General features: G+C 44.1%; 1 protein-coding gene across 5 annotated transcripts; it reads right to left on the reverse strand.

The window, feature by feature from the left end:
• Positions 1–345: 345 nt before the first annotated feature.
• On the reverse strand, positions 346–19,204 carry LOC139670029 (cystine/glutamate transporter-like). Of its 5 annotated transcripts, none has more exons than XM_071551113.1 (14): positions 19,042–19,204; positions 18,415–18,542; positions 17,060–17,324; positions 14,214–14,340; positions 13,367–13,482; positions 12,587–12,712; positions 10,088–10,187; positions 9,955–9,999; positions 9,646–9,769; positions 9,238–9,341; positions 7,231–7,327; positions 6,278–6,427; positions 3,805–3,979; positions 346–3,176 (listed from the first exon to the last, which is right to left on the reverse strand). In XM_071551113.1, exons 3-14 carry the CDS (start codon positions 17,250–17,252, stop codon positions 3,112–3,114), a joined length of 1,422 nt encoding a protein of 473 aa, XP_071407214.1. In that variant the 5' UTR covers positions 17,253–17,324; positions 18,415–18,542; positions 19,042–19,204; the 3' UTR covers positions 346–3,111. The 5 variants fall into 5 exon arrangements, with proteins under 5 accessions (XP_071407214.1, XP_071407215.1, XP_071407216.1 ...); XM_071551114.1 differs by adding an exon at positions 17,906–17,999 and having other exon boundaries at positions 18,415–19,204; XM_071551115.1 differs by lacking the exon at positions 18,415–18,542.
• Between the last annotated feature and the right edge of the window lie 703 nt (positions 19,205–19,907).

Consider the following 19,907-nt stretch of genomic DNA (forward strand, 5'->3'; position numbering starts at 1 on the left):
CAATGCAGAAAGCGGGTGCATTGCTCCACATGCTACGCTCTCCCTGGTGTGGTTATCATATTGCTTGGGGGAGTTGCAGTAATCAGTGCCACACGGAGCCACATGAACCAGTGCATGCAAACACAGCCCTGGAAGGCAGCCTCAGTCAGTCCGCTGAGCTCTGCACAGTCCCAAGTGTTTGCATTCCTGTACCTTGAAGTTTTCCCTCAGAAACCAGAGAAGGGTCAAGAGCTTTCCCACCTGACCTCCAGCCTTTCAGTCTTAAAACCTGACAGTGATTCCCAGCTCCAAAGCATAAAGGTTAACCATTGACCAAGGTAGTCTTGATATACAAACTTGTTCAGATACAAACATTGCTTTAATTTCTTTTTTGCTACCCAGATTGCATTCAGTTGAATTACCCAAAATATTTTTATTCCATGATGATCCAGTAACAATAGGTCAGTAGCAGCTGAAACACATAAATCTCTGTTTGAGATTCTGGAAAGGTGTCCTCTGAGTGCATTTCATAGACATAGTATTAAAAAAAAAAAGGGGCATAAATGCAATTATGAAACAGCTTCATTTTTGCTTATGTGAATTCTTTAGTAAAATACTCTTGTGAACTGAAGCTAAAAGTTTCAGTATACATAAGGATAGCTTTAGTAGAAACATTCTGGCATGGTAAAAAATGTTTACATAGCTTTGCTGGGAGCAGCATACCATCCTCTCTAAAAGCAAACAACTCACCACAAACTGGAAACTTGAGTTCACTGTAAACTGAAACCTTCTGGACGTCTCTTTTTTTTTTTCTTTTAATTGCAATGTCATCCGTGGAACTGTTGAACCTCTGATTTCTCACTATCAGTGCAACCATGGTACTATATCTGTCTGTATTTCCAGTATCTGACAGGTCTTGGAGCAGAGATCATATATATAGCCTTGCAAGATTATATTCCTGCACAGTCAGCAGAAGCACACAACTGTGCTTTCTCTGCATATGTCAAATAATTTATCCTGTATAAGAAAACCATGGTCCACGATGTAGGGTTTCCTAGTTTCCTCCCATGAATTCTTGTTCACTTTTTCTCTTCAGAGGACATGAACAGTAAGAGGACATCTCACCCTTTCTCAGTGCCTGTCTGCAGACACACAGCAGCTCTGTTGCAGTTTCAGACTGCTCCAAGGTTTGATGTGGAAGTACTGCTCCTATGGTGTGGGCACACTGTGTTCACAGGGGTCTTGCAGCATGGGACAGGGCTGGCAGCACCTCACGCTTCTACCTCAAGATGTGGAAAATCCCCCAAACCAGTACTTAAAGCAGGTGGACTCAGGAAATATTAGGGTGATGGGGCTCATCTGGTTCTGAAAGGTCTTCTGCAAATTGGTTCCTTGGCCACCCACACCAGGTCCCAGCTATGGGGTGCTGTAGGAAGCTGTGCCAAAGGGTTCAGTTTCTGCAAAGCTGGGCATGAGGAAGGACCGACTCTTGTCTGGGTTCCTGGAAACATTTCCAGATTTCATTTGAAACCACACTATCATTTAGAGCCAGTACCTTCTCATGTAGGTTTGGGTGGTTTTCTCAGTAAGACTGGATTTCCTGTTGGACAAATGTCCAGCAGCTTGTAAATTAGATTGGAGAAGGGGGAAGTGCGGAAATGAGCCCTACAACCACACTGCTGCTGCCCCAGCTTAATTCAGCACAGAAACAGGAAGCAGTTGTAGCAAGAATAATGACTCTCAATTGCTTTGGAAAAACAAAACAAAACAAAAAAACCCCAAAGCTAACTTATTTAGTTTCAAATTTTTAAAGGTTTCAGTAGATTACATTGGATTTGTAAATGGTACTTTGTTTTTATTGTAAGTACATAAATGCTGAATACAAAAGATTAAAAATGGTCCATATTCTGCTGTTCACCTCTCCAGCACTCATTAGAGAAGACTCAGCATGCTACTTCCCACCTTTTAGGAGAAGATTAACAATTACATGACTGGAACTAGCTAATTGCTGTCTGTTTTATCTGGACATAACATTACTACATTAATAATGTAAACCAAAGTAATCCAATAACAGAAACCTTTCTTGTGCCATTAGTTCAAATGAGCATTTATGTATTGAATCAGCAAGTCATTTGCCCGCAGGTTTGAAGTTAAAGCTTTGACAAGAAGTTGTTCATGTCCTCTTGTAGCACTGAATGACACACTGATTCAGGAATCTGCTCAGGTCTCATCAGTGGTCTCATCTAACTAAGGGAGAAATTGTATTTCACTGGACTTTGGCCAAGATTTGGGTCAGATCTTTTTTCAGTCTGACTGGTGAGTAGTACGATTGGGAACTTGAGGGAGGGAACAAGATCTATTCTGTCATATTCCAGCAGATATTCAGCTGATTTTGTTTAATGCGTTTGTATATTTTAAAATGTCATTTCAGAAAAATAAAATTCAAAGTTGAACAATTATTTCAAAGCTCAAAATACCCCTTATTCTGCTTATAGAAAAATCAAAGCAAAACATTTTGACCTCACTTTATTAATATTTGGATTTCAAATTATTTTAAAATGTCTTCTTATTAACCTAAATCTCTACTTTCTGGTGAATAAAATTTTATCCCCCTGCCTCCCTCCTCCTTTCCAATTATGCCTTATTTCTAATTTCCTCTCCCCACCCCTTTTCCCTTCATAATGCTTGTTCATAGCACGGCTACTACAGCACTTCAGTTTAAAACTTGCATAATACATGGCTTCCATGCATTGGATTCTAAGCACTGCAACATGCTCCCTTCCTCTATTTGCCAAGATAGGAAAATAAAATGTTGCTTGTGTATACATACACAGTTTTACTCAGGATGGGGCTGCAAAATTGGTATCTTGGTTTCAAAGACATTCTGTAGGCAAAGCAAGCTGATTTCAGAGAGCTAATCTGCTCTTTTGAAAAGGGCAGAAACAGATGTGACACGTGCATCCCAATCCCAATTGGCAAGCTTAGGAACACTTGCAGCAAGGTTTTGGCTCAGGTTCATCCTCATTTGCAGTGACTAAAAGAACAAAAGCATAGCCTGCTTTTGGAAGGATCAAAGGTGTCAGAAATGGAGTAAGTAGATTTTATTGTCTCCTGTGAGTTCTGACGGTTTTCTCAGTAAGTCTTGATTTCTTGTTGGACAACTTCCAGCAGTAACTGTAGTTTGTGTGTAAGATAATCTGAAAGGGTGGGAGAAAAAAAGGAAGGAAGCTTAGTTTAGAGGTAATCCTGAGATATGACTGAAAACCAGAGCTACATGCAAAGGAAATCTGTACTAGACATTGCATGGAGTGGAGATGTATTTCATTTACATGGCCACATCTGTGCCCTAACCACCTTGGCCTCTTCACCAAGCAGACAGACATCAGGCAGCACTGTCTTCTCCTACCACCCAGCCTTAGAGCCATTATGTTTGTTAACAACAAGGGATTCAGTGTCTGCCTATAAGTCTCTCAATCCCAATTTTTGGTCTTGTTGCTCAGTCTCAGACATATTTGACCCAGAGCTGGTGATCTCAAAGATAAGATAAAGTTTAGTAGGAACCAGGGCTGGTGTGCAAAAGTGATGCTCTCCGTTCTTTCCCCTGTTGGCAGACCTCAGCCAAGTCTTTGTTCAAACAAATTTGGCTGTAGAGACTGGGCCTTGAGAAAGCCATCAAAGAGATGCTACGGGTCATGATTCAGGTTTCATGAGGTCTGTTGGTCATGGAGCAATTTGCATTAGAGATATGAGCCCTGGGAACAAACTGGCATCCCCACTCCTGAGCGTGTTTAGGTCCACAATACTGAAAGTGAAATGCGCACTTACAGAACAGGTTACGGCAACGGTCTGACATCTGCCTATGAATTATGAGGTAGTAGACTGGAAAACCACTTAAAACCATGGTGCATCCGATGCTAATGCTCACAGGGTCCGAGTAGAAAGACATTGCCACAGTGAAGAGGCAGATGACCGTAAAAGAGACAGGAACAAACAGAGGAACCTGGGGAAAAGAGCAGAGAAGACTGCCAGGCAAAACTGATGGCTGTAGCAAATAAGCCTCCACACATGCCAGCACATGCTGTTTACTTCTCCATCTAAAGATGAGAAGAAACATATATCTGTCCTGCACAGTGTTTCTGTACAATGAGATTGTGAACAATCATATCAGCTTCAGAGCCCAGTGTGCTCTGTGAGGTGCATGCCTCCTATATTCATGTGTATCACAATATAAACCTTGCTTGCAACTGGAAACCAAGCAAGCACAGAAGTCACCTATCCCCCACTGCTCTCTGAATGCCCTGCTCCTGTGCATGCACACATACCTTCTTGCCACCTAAGGCAAGTGCTGGTGGAAAATCTGAAGCCAAGAATAAAAATGACAATTTGAATCAAACTGTTCTTTAGTTATAAATCTCCTGACTCGTTTTGACCTGTCTCCAGTTTGTCTGAGACTTTTAGCGACTAAAATAGGATAAACCAGACTCCCTATCTCTATAATACCTGCACCAAGAACAGTAACACCCTGATGAAAGAGCAAAGCAGCACTCAACACTTTGGCCATACCCTGTTGGATGAGTCAATTCACCTGGGTTATTTGGAAAGTAAATCAGAAGACTTCAATAAACAAGAAAACTGTGAAACACTCCCTCCATCTCTGGATCCAAACTCAGCCAAGTAACTCCTCGCCATGGCTGATGGAATGAAGGAGCTGCTGATCTCATCTGGATGACAATTTCTTTTCTAGTAATAAAGATCCTATTTTGGATGCTCACCATGCCAAGCTAAAAGAGATCAGTTGCTCTAGATAAGGCAGTCATCCAGCCATCAAAATTTGGTGCTCTAGCTGTCTTTCCAGTTTGGTGCATCCCCTTGCCAGCCTCTCTGCCTGTGTGCACTCTTGCTGCACATCTGCATCTGAGGTATGTGAGAGGACTTCTCCCTGCTCTGATCGGTGTTTGCTCACCATTTCCAAAACGCTATAGAGAGAATAAGTACCAGCACAGTCGCACGTGTGTGCTGTTTGGTTCTCCTTGGCGGCGGGAGCCAGCCTGTGTCCGGCCACTAGAGCGCAGCACGACCCCGTGCCACCTGCAAGCAGCGATTCCTCCTGCAGAGAACTGGGCTGAGGGTTTCAAGTGGTGGTAAAATCAGAGAGAAGAGGGGTGGAAATCAACCGCACTGACCAAAAGGCCAGTATTTCCCTCTCTCTCTTAACCGGCATTTACGAGCCGTTAAAATTCTGAATCTCTGCCCAAAACAAAACGGGGCAAAATCTCAGCAAAGGAAACCACCAGCAGTGCCATCCACTAATAAGCCTCCCCATAAGAAGCTTGGTTTGAAAGAAAATGCAAAAACTTATTTATAGTCTGGTTCTGGAGGTACACATGAGTGCAGCCAGACAACAAACTGGGAAGCTTCCAGGTTTCTGCTAAATGCTCTGTCTACAGCAAAGACCAAAAAAAAAAATTGCCCCAAACTTTGCATCAGGATGCACGTAGCTCAGTGAGGAGCCCTGGGAGCCACAGGAAGTGTTCCTGTCCCCCAAGGTTCTTGCTGACCAGCTGCCCAGTGCCCAGGCCTTGGAGGTCTTGTCTCCTGCCCAGGAGCTGGCTGGAGGCACTGTGCAGAGACAGGAACAAACTGTGCCCACCTCGAGCACTGCCCCAACCAAATGCCTTCTGCACATTATCCAGCAGTGGGAAAGGTGCCCCAAGCGCAAGAAAGCTGTTCCAGCACCAACTCCAGCTGACATGTGGAGGACCTCAGCACCCAGCAGCTTAAGAAGGGCCACCAGAGGGGCCCACTGCTTTATACTACACAATACTTCTCCGCCAGCAGATGATTCCCCTCAAGTCAGGTTTGCTCCCAGGACCCCTCTGGGCCACTCTTTTTTACCCAAGCCTGACACACTCCTCTTCCCACCTATTGCTGAGACTTATCTACCACTGAAAGAACATCCAGGCAAGGGTCCCTCGTTGTAGGCCCCAAGAGTTGAGTGTGGGAACTGCTTTCTGTATGTATCCCAGTTCCCAGCCTGAAACTTTGTCCCCTGGAGAAAGTAGTCTCCTAACTGATGTGGCTGGTGACATCACAGAGAACCAGCTTTATAGGATTTACCACATCTGGTTGTTTGGGTGCACCAAACCATTTCAGGATTTCCTCACATGCCTTTACTGAGCATCAGGGATTGAGATCCCTTAGAACTGAAACAAAATTATGACCATGTAATGCTCTAATTACTAGCAAATAAAGGAAAGAATTGACAAGCCTGCACATTCCAGCCTGCCATGTGCATTACCTTGAATGGACTGTGCAGCTCCGGGTGACGGTGGCGATGGACAATGAGCCCGAGGGTGGCTAATCCTATGAAGAGCCATCGGGAAAAGCTGAAGAAGTTCAGTAGATGGTAGATATCTCCGACACATACCATGGCAGTGACCAAAGGGAACTGTACATTGTGAAAATGAAATACAGCCATTAAAACCTTGCTATGGTCATCAGACTAGAAAGGGTAATATGGGTCACCTCCTCCAGCCTCTCTGCAGCCCCAGGCAGCTACTTCACAGCCCCAACATCTCCGAGATCAGATAGCTTTACAAAAGGTGTCACAGACTGAGGCGAAAGGCCTAAACACACTCTTGTGTTGTGGTACCAAAAGGAGCAATCTTTTTAAGATCAGCAGCATCTTTGAGCATCAGGGCAGGGCAATTGAAACATTCATGATCCAAAAGTCTGTCAGTACATGGGCTACCTGCAAAGACACTTGCTAAGTTTCCAGCAAGTCAGCCAAGCTGCAAGAGGTGCTGCAGCACAGTTAGAAGGAAGCTGGATCATTGCCATAAAAAAACTCAAAACGCCAAACGAACCAGAACTAAGACCATCTCTGCAAATGTTCGTTCCCTGCATTTCCACCACACCTGAGAATTTTTATTTTCCAAATAGCCAAAGCCTAGCAGATGTGTTTTCATGAGACAATATCAAGCAACAACTGTGGCAGATGGTAGGGACAGTACTTTTAAATAACGTGTCCAAGGTTATAAGGCAGGGACTTCAAGGTAGTGCATTTGGATACCACTGTTGGCTCAAGGGGACATAATACTGTGCAGCCATTTCCTATATCTCACATTCTTTATTTTTCAGAGGTTGAATTAGTGTCTCAGACAACCTTTAAAACTCCTCAGCTTGTCCAGTCTTTGCAGGAGAGCCAAATCTGCAAGAACAGAGCATGTTCAAATAGCCAGATCTCCTTACCATTAACATGACAGAGGGAAGGGGTGTATGCCTTCGAATGTGGATCATAGAGAAGAGAGGAGGCCACTGTCCTTCCCTGGAAGCCACAAACAGAGTCCTAGGAAAAGACAGAGAGCCCTATGCATTAGCATCCTAGACTAGAAATGAGATCAGTCACTGAACTAACAAGAGGCACCCACAAGGCACCCACCCCCCCTCCTCAGCACAGGTCTCCTAGTCAAGGCCATAGTTCTGTCTTTATCTACACTTTCAGAGAATCACAGAATGGTTTGGATTGGAAGGGACCTTAAACATTATTTAAGTTCAACCCCATTGTCATGGGCAAGGACACTGTTCACTAGACCAGGTTGCCCAGAACTCGACTTTGTGGGGCATTTGGAAGAAAAACCCAATGCTGAGTTCCCATATCTCTCCCAGGACCAGTTAGTTCAACACAGAGCAGAGCCCACCATCAGGAGTGCTGGCAGCATCGCCTTGGGTGGCTCATTAGCAGAGACAAAAGTGACTGTGAGTTCAGGCTGGAAACAGAAGCAAGAAAGTCTCTTACCATCAGAAAAGGGGTTAGTCTTTTCCATGGAAAGAAACTGAAAGGATGACAAATTTCAGTCCTTTATAAGAGAAGCTGTTGAGTTTATGAAAAGGAATTGTCGGTCTTGATGCTTATATTTATATATATAAAAAATATATATAGAAAAAATAAAATGCAACTTCCTCAAATAAGAGAGGATTTTCAATCCTCAGGTCAGCTATTGGAAAATGTATTTTGTCACACTGCCAAGAGGCCAGCTACACACAAAATCAGGTACAAAACAAGAGCAGAGAGCTCCCTGCCTCCATACCTCCTTTGACTCATGAAAGGACAATTAGGGAGAAGGCAATTGCATCCAATTTTATAAATTTAATATCCACAAGCAAACCATGACAGATCATCAGCTGGGCTGGAGCAGGGCCCAGAGCAGCTGGGGCACAAGTGTACAACTGGTTTTATTGCTGTCTCTGTGGCTTTGCAGGGGTGTGGCTGGCAAGCAGCCAGGGAGGCCCCATCAATGTTTATATGGACTTTCTGCAGTGATTATGTTAATGATGCCAGGATGGGGGGAGAGAAAGGCGATAGGGGACATGAAGAACCTCTGTGCTGTGCAGAGACTTCTCATCCTCAAAGGAAACCACTATCTAGAACAACTAGCAGCAAGCATTCTCCACACCTGTATTTAATACAGGACTTCAGGGTCGTGGATCAAATAACTCATTAGCTTTCATGCTATGAAACATTCCTTTCATATCAACTGATTTTTCCTTCAGCAATCAAAGCTGTGAAACAGGACCCACTCCAGAGAGTTCACACAGCTCCTTAGGACCAGCACAACATACTTTTATGTGAGTTCTGTCTTCCTCTCCAATCTCAAAGCGCCCATAAGGACACAAAGCGTGGTGGACAGTGAAGCTGGCAAGTTAATTTTTCCATGGAAAAAAGTTTTTCTTATTGCTAAAACAAGAGTTGTTGAACCTTGACTGTTGCTTTGGGAACAGCCCATCCCAATAACATTTCACTGACCTCAAAGCAAAGTCCTCAAGGGAGAGTTTGCCTTTGGCCAGAGATCCTCACAACAGAGGGACCCTGTGCCCCGCAGCAGCACAGCTGGGTGAACCCCGTGAAAGAAGACTCAGTCTCATTGAGCAGCTGCCAACATCAACAAATCTTCTAGTTCACCAGAAACATTGACATTTCTCTTTAAACTGGGAATTTAAACTGAAGTGTGGGGGGAAGAAAATAAAAGTCTTCGTGACCAGACCTAGATAGCAAAGTCTAGGCCTGGCCACCAATAGAAAGGGTAGAATCTTAGCCAATGGGGACCATCCTGTAGCTGACAACATGAGAGTTAAAAGTCTTGGTTTTCCCACAAAACTGTCTAAAATTCCATTGTGTGGATGGAGAGTTGCAGAGGTTGCTGATGCTTCCCTCTGATTCAGCAAGCCAAAAGAATAATAAATTCATAGGGATGTGACCTTGAAAATGTGAAGATTCCTCCATTCATTGTTCCAAAGCAGGACAGGGCGACAAGGACAGGGACCACAGAGATCAGGCTTTTGAAGGCTCGCTGCACAAAGCTCTGGAGGAAGAGCAAGCCTGACTTTAGGAACATGCAGTGATGTCTAGGTGACATCAGGTTCAAAAGAAAGAAAACTTCTTCCACTGGAGGAGTCACATATAACTCATAAATCTCGCTTTTCCTACTGTCATCTGCAGGTTATTTATCTTCTAGATGAGACTAAAAGAAGTTACTATTGCACAGTAATCCAGAGAAATTATAAAGCAACAAAGCATTTTATAGGAAAACTGCCTCTGAAAATCTTGCCATGACCACAGCATAAGCTGATCACACTGAAGAGATAAGAGTAGGGATAACAACTCACCACAGCCACAGCAGGAGAAGCCAGAACATCTTGTGTTCCCAGGACTGTGTAATATGAGACATTGGTGAGCATGTACCCCACAATTACCGTAATCATGGAGATGATGACAGCCAGGGGGATATTTCTACAAGAAAGGGGAAGACAGACACACAAAGAACAAGCTGCTACCCCTTGTTATGCACAGTATTACTGCAGACTGTACCTGGCATTGATTAGGTGAACCCACAAAGTTATTCCTCCCATACTGCATTTGGGAAAGCACGATATCCCAGAATCTGCTAACCCAAGACAACTTCTTCCCAGCCTTACCGTTCAGGTCTGACCAACTCTTCACGCACAAAACTGGCCTGAAACCTGCACGGTGGGAAAACATAGGGAGTCAGTTTGAGTCATGCTGAGGGACCTGTCTGCTGCCCACGAAGCGCCCTCCCATTCCACCTACCAGCCTGAATATGCGAACATGCCTGCGTAAAAAGCCAGGGGAAGCTTATCCAAAACCAATGACTGTCTGTCAAAAGCATCCTGGAAGTTTTCGGTGTGGCCTGCAGAGGACATAAACAATAGACATGGAGCAGGGAAATGTCCGAGACGGGCTTCCTTCTCTGTGCCCAGACCTGGGAAGAGTGCGTGTGACTTCCTTGGAGCCAGATATTCAGATTTGTTTCAGTGCTTTAATTTGCAGTGCTGTTGCTAATACATTTACTTCCCACAATGATAGAAAAAAATCTATCCCTTGTCCAGCTATGGGAAACATTTCAGGAAGGGCCACAGTGACAGCTGCTTGTTTCCAATAAAGCCTGCTATGGGAACAGGAGAGTGTGGAGATGAGAGGACTCACGTAGTCCTGTCCTTTCTTTAGGCCCAAAATTAATTTTCTGGGTTGACCCCCATCTTCCCTCCTCAGCCTCCTGAGCAGCTGGACACACACTCCTCTTTGATGTGGTGCAACCAGCGAGGCGGCAAACTCAGCTCTCACTATGCTCCCTCCTGTTCCCACTGCCGGAGTGCTGACCCCAGCCCTGCACTGGCCAGAGCATGGGAACCAGGCTGGAGGAGGGAACAGGAGTAGGGACTGCCAGCCTGGCCCCTCTGTCCAGGCAGGCTCCCTGCCCACTGGCCCTGACAGCCACTGGCGCTCGCCCATGGGAGAAGGACACAAAGGGCAAAGCAAGTAAAATTTAAAAAGTAGAGGTGGCTCAGAGAGAGATCCCATTTTTCCAACTCCCCCAATTTCCCTACAAGTTCCGAGCTTGAAATTACAAAACAAAACATAACAAAAATCCCCCAAACTCAGGATTTTCTCTAACTCAAAAAAAAAAAAAGGAAAAAAACTTAGGGAAGAGAGAACCACCTAATGGGCCCTCATTCAAACGCAATAAAAAAATACTTGCATTTCCAACATTTGCAAATTTGGGTGGCCCAAGGCATGGTTCCATATCTATATTCAAGTTTTCCATATTATAGTCTCTTTAAAAGTAAGAAGTATGAAGCTTGCCTAGTCAGGCTTCACCAGGAAAGGGATGAAATGGTATGGAGCACACGGAGAAAGTGAGGCCACTTCTGTGGAGGTGCTTCTGCAAGAAGTTCAGTGATGAGATTTGGGTACTTGGGTTTGAAATTCTGGCCCAGAAAGTCTCTAAAATAAACCTGAGCCAAAGAGAAGGTAGGGGCAGAGGAAAAGACAAAAGTGCAACCACAAAAAAGCAGAACAAGACAGGGAAATCAGGCACAATGCTTTAAAAGCACAAAACTGATTTTTAAGCATAAATAAATTAAATCAAAGTGAAAATAGAGTTGAAGAAAACTAACCCAAGCTATAGAAGTGGGCCTGTTAGGATACACTATTTCTGTTCTAAAATGATGGCTGATAAGTGATGGTGCATAAAACAGATTTACTGTCTGCAATGCAAATAATGAGTGATTTAGAGTCCCTTGTGAGTCACATTAAATACAACCTGTCATACTGGGGTCTCTTGGTGGATTCTCCCTCCAGATGTCACCAGCACTTATCCTCCCCACTGGAGGACTGGTGCCAGGGCTCCAGATTGTCATTTGAAGGCATTCTTAATAATAATGGCTCAGGATTTCTAGCTGCAGGGCAGTCCTTCAGTTCAGAAGCTCTGCCAGCCTGAAGGGATCTTTGCATGTTCAAAGGAGCCAACTACAGACATCAGAAAGAAACACGAACATGGAGTCCACTGCCTGTGGTGTTTTCTCTGTAGAGGAAGGTAATAGCATGAAGAGGCAGCAGACTTCATCCCTTGAGAGGGAATGCCTTGGGTTTTTCTATAAACTGAGGCTTGGATTAAAGCCAATACCCTGTATTGTTCCTAGAAGATTCTACTGGTAGGGTTTTTTAGCCCCCACTCTGAATATGAGCATGCAAGCCTGCAGGAGTCCATTGTAAGTTCACTTAATTACTGCCCATCTGGATTTGGAGGAAAAAACATTAGCATAAGCCACAGAAGGGTTAGAGATGCCATTACCAGGGCTCAACTGAGGGCTGGTAACTCATTACACAGCTGTGCCTGGCTCAGGTCAGCATGGGATGCTGTCACACATCCCTAATGTCCATCAAATTTGTGCTGCTTTGGAAAGATTTTGAGCCACACTGGAAACAGGAAAGTCTGACAGCAAAGAAAGACCATCTGCAGAGCAAGGTGCCTGTCTGACCCTGAGTAGGATCACACAGTCTCAGGCACCAAAACCCACTCAGTTTTGGAGAAAGCAGCACCAAGTCAGGTGCATCAGCCCAATGCAATGATGTAGCTTAGAGACAACTACACTGGTCTCAGCTCCCAGCTAACTCACATCCAGCACATGGACATAGAGAGCTCCTGCCAGGTAAATGAGCACCACACTTGCTGCTTGGGACTGATAAAAGCTGTGTCAAGTGGGCGCATTTAGCACCCTCCCTCAGCCATGCAGCAGCAACACCTACCCTGAGCCAGGAGCATCATCCCTGGCACGATGATGAGTGCAAGAGCCAGGAGTTTGATGACAGAGAGAACAGTCTGCAGCCGGGCACTCCAGGTGACACTCCAGGAATTGAGGGTGAGGACCATGTCTGGAGAGAAGACCACACTGCTGCAGCTGTAGCTCATATTCAACACACACAGGATCATTGCTCTAGGGATGCCAAGGACAAGGCTGCATCTTTATGCCTTAGAGAGGATGCTCAGGGTGAGAGATGTTAGAAAACATTCAAGTGTGGCCCAGTGTACAACATTTGAAGGGAGAGCTGAGTTATGCCCATGAAAGAAACCAGGAGACTGGTTCTTGCTGGGTGATCCACACCTGCCTGAGGGAAAGGTGTGAGAGTGCCGGAACACCTCAGCAGATCCACTTCACAGCATTCTCTGTGCCAGCACACACCAATCCACAGCAGGCAGGACAGTTTCACAGGCTGGATGCACAAGGCAAGGAGTTCAAAACCTTGAGCCTTACCCCCTCTACTCAGGTGGCATTTGCACAATTACACATGAAGAGTTTCTGCTCCTGAACCTCACAAAATACCCCTGACCTAGGGCTCCAGCTGGCCAACAGGGAGGCTCATTCCCCCTCTTTGAGAATATAGTGGCCCAAACCCATCACCTTAAATCAGAAAGTTTTGGGTAGCCAAGGAGGTAAGACATGACCCAGATCCCCCAGTTATCTCAGATGACCCTGGTCTGGGGCAGAGTGGCTCCAGGACCAACAGTCCCATAAATGTCGTACTTACAGTACCCCAGGAGAGACACGAGCTTCACTGCAGGGACAGGGGCTGCACAGGGCGCAAAAAACGGCTCCAGCAGGTACCGTCCAAATGCCAAGGAAACCACAGCGCTGTTGGCAGGCCTGGAGGGGGTGGGGGAGGGAGCTCAGCACAAACCAGGCTGAACACAGCTGAAAAATGGCATGAAGTAAAACTGCACAAAACTTGGGAAGAGGGGTAAGTTCCTCCACCTGGCTTAATCCTGCTCACCCATACAGATGGTGAATTCCTACAGTATTTTTCACAGTTTCTTCTCAGTAAATGGGTTAAAAATCACATGTTGCAAAGAGATTAATTCCCATCTTGAAAGCAAAAGTTGAGATTAATCATACTGAGCAATGCAGTCTAGTTCATATGTCCTGCTTCATCTCTGCTTACATGAAGGACACAAATTATTGAGAAGTGAGGACTTTCTTTTAACTGTTAAAAACCCCAAGTCATTAGCAATATTCTAAATTGCTTGACTTGTGGCTAAGCCAGAAAGGTGTTTTCCAAAAAAGTTTCACAATGAAACCAGAAGATCTGAAATAAATCTGGCATCTATTGTCAGTCTCTGAAAAATACCATGGTTCTTGGGGGATACCAGCTGCCAGGGGAGAAGAGTGATATTCTTCAAGTACAAAACACATTAAACATACATAACTCTGACTTATTTTATGCCTTCTTCCTTTTAGCACTGGAAACTCTTTAAAAATTGTTCAGCTTGTTTCTACTCTCCTTTGCAAACTGCTTAGACTGTCACCTGGCATCAAAACTTTTGGGTTTTTGCATTGTCACTGCATCCAGGAAAAGGTAAACAAACAAAATGTCTTACCTGATGGCAAAAAACTCTGCCCACAGGAATAAGAAGCTTGGCAGAGGCCCTAGGGTCTCCAAAATGTAGATATAATGTCCTCCAGACTTGGTGATTCTGGTTCCGAGCTCTGCATAACTCAAGGCACCTGGAAAAGTTCAAGTAGAAGTGTCCCAAGCAAATCATCCCATGGATTTTCCCTTTTCTATTTGACTTTTTAGGGATTGAATGAATCCATTTAAAATAAGTAGCAAATTAGAGGAAGAAAAAGGGGTTTAACAGAACCACTCTTCCCTACTTTTGTGCGCAACAGTTTTTTTGAACTAAGTTTTGGAGTAGTTGACTTACCTGTCAGATGGAAAGAAATTCTGTATTTTATGATTAACGATACAACTTTTCTATAGAAGAGGAAAGGTCTCTGACAGAAACGTTGCACTAAACTACAAGGGGTTTCCTTTGAAAAATACCCTGGATTTTCACTTCTTCTCACAGTTAGACTAGTGAAATGGTGTTTACAAGGAAGCTACAGCAGCTCAGCCAACAGGCCATGGCTGAACTGGTCAGTCCAATCATGTTTTTGATCAAGGAGCACATTCTTGTGTCCTTATCTTGCATCTTCACATAAATCCCTTCCCTCATTTGAAGACACTGAATAGAGGACCTAGAAGGGTATCTCTGGAGGGGAGACTTGGCATCAGGGGAAAATACAGCTATGATGGGGCAGAGCAAGGGAAGTGTAAGCATGAGAGTCTCAGTTGGTCTCCTCTCACGTGTTCACACACAAGTGCACCAACAGAGCTGGGCACTGCCCACTCCTGCCTTGACCAGCACCTCTACACCTCCCTGCCCCTGCCCCAGGGCACAATGAGAAACCCTGGGAGAGGCTTAACAGAGAAGAGAGCTTAAAACTTTCAGGGAAATGCACAGAAACCTTTATGGCTCTGCTAAAAAACCCCAAATATATATCCTATCTGTGTTTCCTCTACAGAGCAATTCATCACGGCATTTGTACTTTTCTAAGTAGGATTCTTAAGCACTGCCTACACTGGATTCACTTGCTAGGTCAAGTATCCTCTGCTCATCAAAAGAAATTCTGAAACACTTCTCTTCTTTGAGTGTGACTCTACTCACAGTAGGACTGAGCACTGTTGGATGTGACCCTGTGGAGTGAGACCATCTCTGTCTGTGCTCTCCATTTCTTCCCCCAGCTCAGGTGGTCATGGAGGGAGAGCGCAGAGGAACCTGGTGGTGATATGGCCATGCCTCCAAGTCCTGTGGCAATCATGTCATATTCACGTCATGCCAAAGGTGACAACCTCAATTTTTCCTGCCTTTCTGTTGGGAAATTTGTGCAGAATCCCTGTTCAAAATGTCAAATGTAGGTAAACAGCTCTCCTCATTTTTTTCAGTGGGTCTCTTTACATGACTCAAGCATGCATTTAAGTGCTTTGCTGAACTCATGCAATGTGACTTGCAATGCCCCACTTGAAAGAAAAAAGAAAGCATAAAAGAAAGCAAGCCTTTTTTGTTACACTGAAAAAAAGTGTCAGAGAAATGATCAGGGGAGGTCATCAAGCTGATAAAAGGGAAGAAAAAAATCCCAAATTCAGCTACAAATTACAATAGCTTTATAAAGAGGCTCCCAAGGCTCTTCCAGCACAGTCTATCAAAGGATGCAGCAGAGAAAGAAACCTTTCCAAGTGCAGAGGTTGGGCTATGTGATTAGCACACACATTATCATTTATTGCTCTGCTTGGTTAAAAGAAACACCATACTCACATTATATTGTAAGATTTCCTTTAAGCAAAAATATATAAATCATGAAATAACCACACAGAGGCTACAATGGGAAATACACATACACATACACTGAGTGTAAGAACCACACTTGTTTCAATATTAGCAATTGAACATCTTGATTCCTAACCTTGCATGTACATGTTAGTGTCAAAGTGGGTTTTTTTCACATGGAGTATTTCTCCTTTCTTGTGTGTGTTTTTTTTTTTCCTAAGTTATGACAAAAAATGAATGTTAAAGTCTCCCACGGTAATAAGCATCAGCTTTCCCTCCTGGGTGAGAAATCTTGCAGTTGTCCTAATAGCACCTTTAAAGAGGTTTTGGGATGGTGATTTTATACAGTTAATGAAAGAAACTAAAAACCGTGTTTTTTATCCATTGTAACTTTTAGAGCTGTATTTTTTCAGAACCAGAATGAAACTGTCACAAAAAGACAACCCTTCATGAGAAAAGACTGGTATTAAATGCCAGAAGTCAAGCCAAGGGTAATGCACACAACATGGGGCTGAACTGATCTGATCCACAACAGCATCAGAGGTATCCACAGCATTTCTGACAGATACCCACACCCCCACCCCTTGCTGGTGGTTCCCCAGGCACTCAGCTCTAGTGCTTCACTATTCTCTCCAACAGAAAGGGGATCCCACATGGCATATTCACTGTCCCTTTCTGCCCCTTTCACAGTATATAGAAAGTGCTGCACAGCCCTTTGATTCCCTTTTAGGTGCCAACATCTCCCTTGCACCTCATAGAAAGAGTCCCCTCATTTTCTCCCAGGCTGAATCAATCCTATCTCCATCTGCAGTCACTGTCACTCCTCTGCCCTGGACTTGTACATGAATTGATATTCACAGACCATAAGTACTGGAATTTTGTCAATCACTCCAGGGGAATCATTTGAACTAAAGACCCTGGTGACCACTCCCCAGCTTGTTAAATCTTTGTTTCTGTTGGAGTAGGAACTGGGAATTTTGGTTTTATTCATTTCCCAACTTTTTATACACAAACATATGGCATCTCCCCTCACCTTCTAGGTGCTTAAGCAAAGGTTGACAAAGCTCACCACTCACCAAACATTGAGAGGAGCCCACAGGCAAACCAGACGACCAGGGAGAAACCCACACTGCCGGAGTTTTGCAGTACTCCTTTTGGGGAGATAAAGATGCCACTGCCAACCATGCTGCCGATGAGGAGCGAGAATGCCCGCAGCAAAGTTATCTTTTTCCTCAGAAAGATGGCCTCTTCTTTTTTGTCTTTGCCCATGGCTTTCTTCTAATCACAGGGGAAGGTCATGCATTCAGGAGCTACGTTCTCCCAAGTGTCCTCAAGGCTCACCTGTAAGACGAGGAGTTTGGGATTCGAGGATCTTTTCTGGACAAGATTTTTTTTCAGAAATCTGTTGAATGTGTTCCACTCAACTGCAGGACGCACCAAACAAACACAAGCGCACAGAACACATTCAGTATTATCTCTCACATCAGTACAGCTCCCAAGAGGTGTTGTGTTTTTCATACTACTCTGTCAAGCAGCATAGAGCATTATAAGGTTTGTGCCACATTTCAGGATATGATTTCCAAATTTGACTTAGATGCCCAGACTAGAACTGGCCAGGTTAGGGTTAATTTAATGGGACCTAATTTGAGGGTACATTGATTTCAGCTTGCTGGCAGAAAACAGATTTAAAGTTGCAAATGTAACAGTTAAGACATTGATGACATTGACATTGATATTTTAACCTCTGAGGTTAAAAAACATTAAGCTGCAATAGTTGGACAGAGATGATTCAACCTTTTTTACTTCCTATCCACACTTCCTGAATGAACAAGCCTTTTATTTCTCGCTGGAGTTCAATTTCATCAGTGTTTCTTAATATGGTGTCAAACCTTTTTGCTCTCAAAATATTGAAGTTTGCTTACAATTGTAAAACAGGGCATAGTCATTATTATCAGGCATGTCATTTCTTCTATTAATGTAAAAACTTTCTTGGTAATAGGAGCAGCCCAGTTTTTCCTAGAAAAGAGGGAACTTCAGACACTTCAGTGATCACATGAGTTGATCCAAACCTTGTTCTCTCCCACAACCTCCCACTTTCCTACCTTGTCTCTCCCATCTCTCTCAGTCCTGGGCTGGCACCTGCACCAAGAAACTCACCTTTTGCTCAGGTAGGTAAGATGAATTCATAGCAGTCACTACAGTCTATTTTGTTGCATCAAACCTGTCTGTAGTTTTTGTATCAGTAATACAGATATTTCACACTGCTAATTACCCCTGGTAGAGCAGGCAAGGCAAGCCTGGCGTAGATAATTTAGCTCCTGTCAAGCCTCCTGACACACATCCCCACCAATGCTCTCACACTCAGCTTCAGTGCTTGTTTTTTTCATTATTCTAATGCAGTAAATTGCAAATACACATAAATTATATATACCTTTTTTAAACTGGATTTCTTGAATTATTTTGTAATTTCAGTGGTGCGTCTGCAAGGAGACAGTGGCCCCCTACAGAAGCAGATCTAAGCAGCCAGAAATCACTTCCTTGATAGTCAGTATTGTCCACCTATAAATATAAATGTCCCAATAACTTTGAGGGGACAATTCTTGTTACCACTCACCCATGATACTTCTCTGCATCATGCCTTGTGTATACTCAGTAAAATCAAGGGCTTTTCTCCCCCATTCCCAGCTATTTTCCCACCTGGAAACTGGCAGGAGGAAGAAGGGGTTATCACTTTCTCTGCACACATGCCTGGCACATGCAGAAATTCCTCTTTCCTGTCAGCAGCATGAGCTGGTTTCTCTGAGATTACACCAAGCCTACACAAACATCTTCTGATTCAAACCAGCCAAGTTTAGTTATTAAACCTGTAATGAGTCCCAGAGGACTCCTTTAAGGCTCAGATGGGTCACATCAGCCTCGTCTGGTCCCACAGAGCTGCTCTTCAGAGTCCCAGAACCTCACAGGGCTGCTGGAGACAGTGGCTCTGGAGGAGCTGGGAAAGACCCCTGGGATCTTCCCAACCCGTCAGCTGCAGTTCCCTCAGACACCAATTAATTACCTTAACGTGAAATACCAACATCATCTGGTATTTCTCAGCTGAAATGAGAACCACAGAGCATTCATTGCAGGGGTGACACACAGAGGCTCACCGAATTGAAACCCAACTGAAGAGAGATGCTGCGCACAGCTGTGCCTAAAACATCGTTCTGAGATAATTAAAAGGGCACTTATCTGTTTGGCTGGGCTTTAAACAAAGCAGGTGCATTTACAATCCATCAGACTCCCATTTCTTGCTGGGATCCCGAAGCAGCAAAAGACAGCGTCTCTTTGCAGGCTCTGAAATTACACAGAGAGAGGAGGGGAGGAACAAAAAAAAGGAGAGATCAAATCAAATTTGCAGACCAGGTTAATGATCCAAAGTAAACATCAAACTCTGTACTTCTGTCCACATGGGGTTTTTGTTTTGTGTTGTTTTTTTTTAATACCACTGCCATGCAAAACTATTTGGAGATAAAAGAGTTCAGTCTAGCAACCCCAAGAAACATGAGATCTTTCAGGATTTGTTCCAGAAGCTGTTGAAGGAGGAGGAAAAAAAGGGGGAAGGGGGAAAAAAATTATAAAAAGTAACAGAAGCCATTGAGTAGCACTTCAAAGAGTCACCTAGCAGAGCCTACCGCCTGGAGAGACCATTCCTGCCTGCTCTGCTTTCCAGCTACATTCCAGCACTAGGCACATTAAAATGCAGAGATGTTAATCCTTGTGGCAATGCTTAAGAATATTCACAATGTGCTTGGCACAAAGGAAACAGGCAAAGCTGCTTTCTGTTCACCCCTTTGACTTAAAAGATAAGTTCAAATTCTCCTTGTCCCAAAATACCTTTGCATGAGATAGATCACCAGTCAGAAGGGCTGGAGAAAAATACTA

The sequence above is a fragment of the Pithys albifrons genome, chromosome 3, assembly GCF_047495875.1.
Source record: "Pithys albifrons albifrons isolate INPA30051 chromosome 3, PitAlb_v1, whole genome shotgun sequence".
Taxonomy (NCBI): Eukaryota; Metazoa; Chordata; class Aves; order Passeriformes; family Thamnophilidae; genus Pithys; species Pithys albifrons.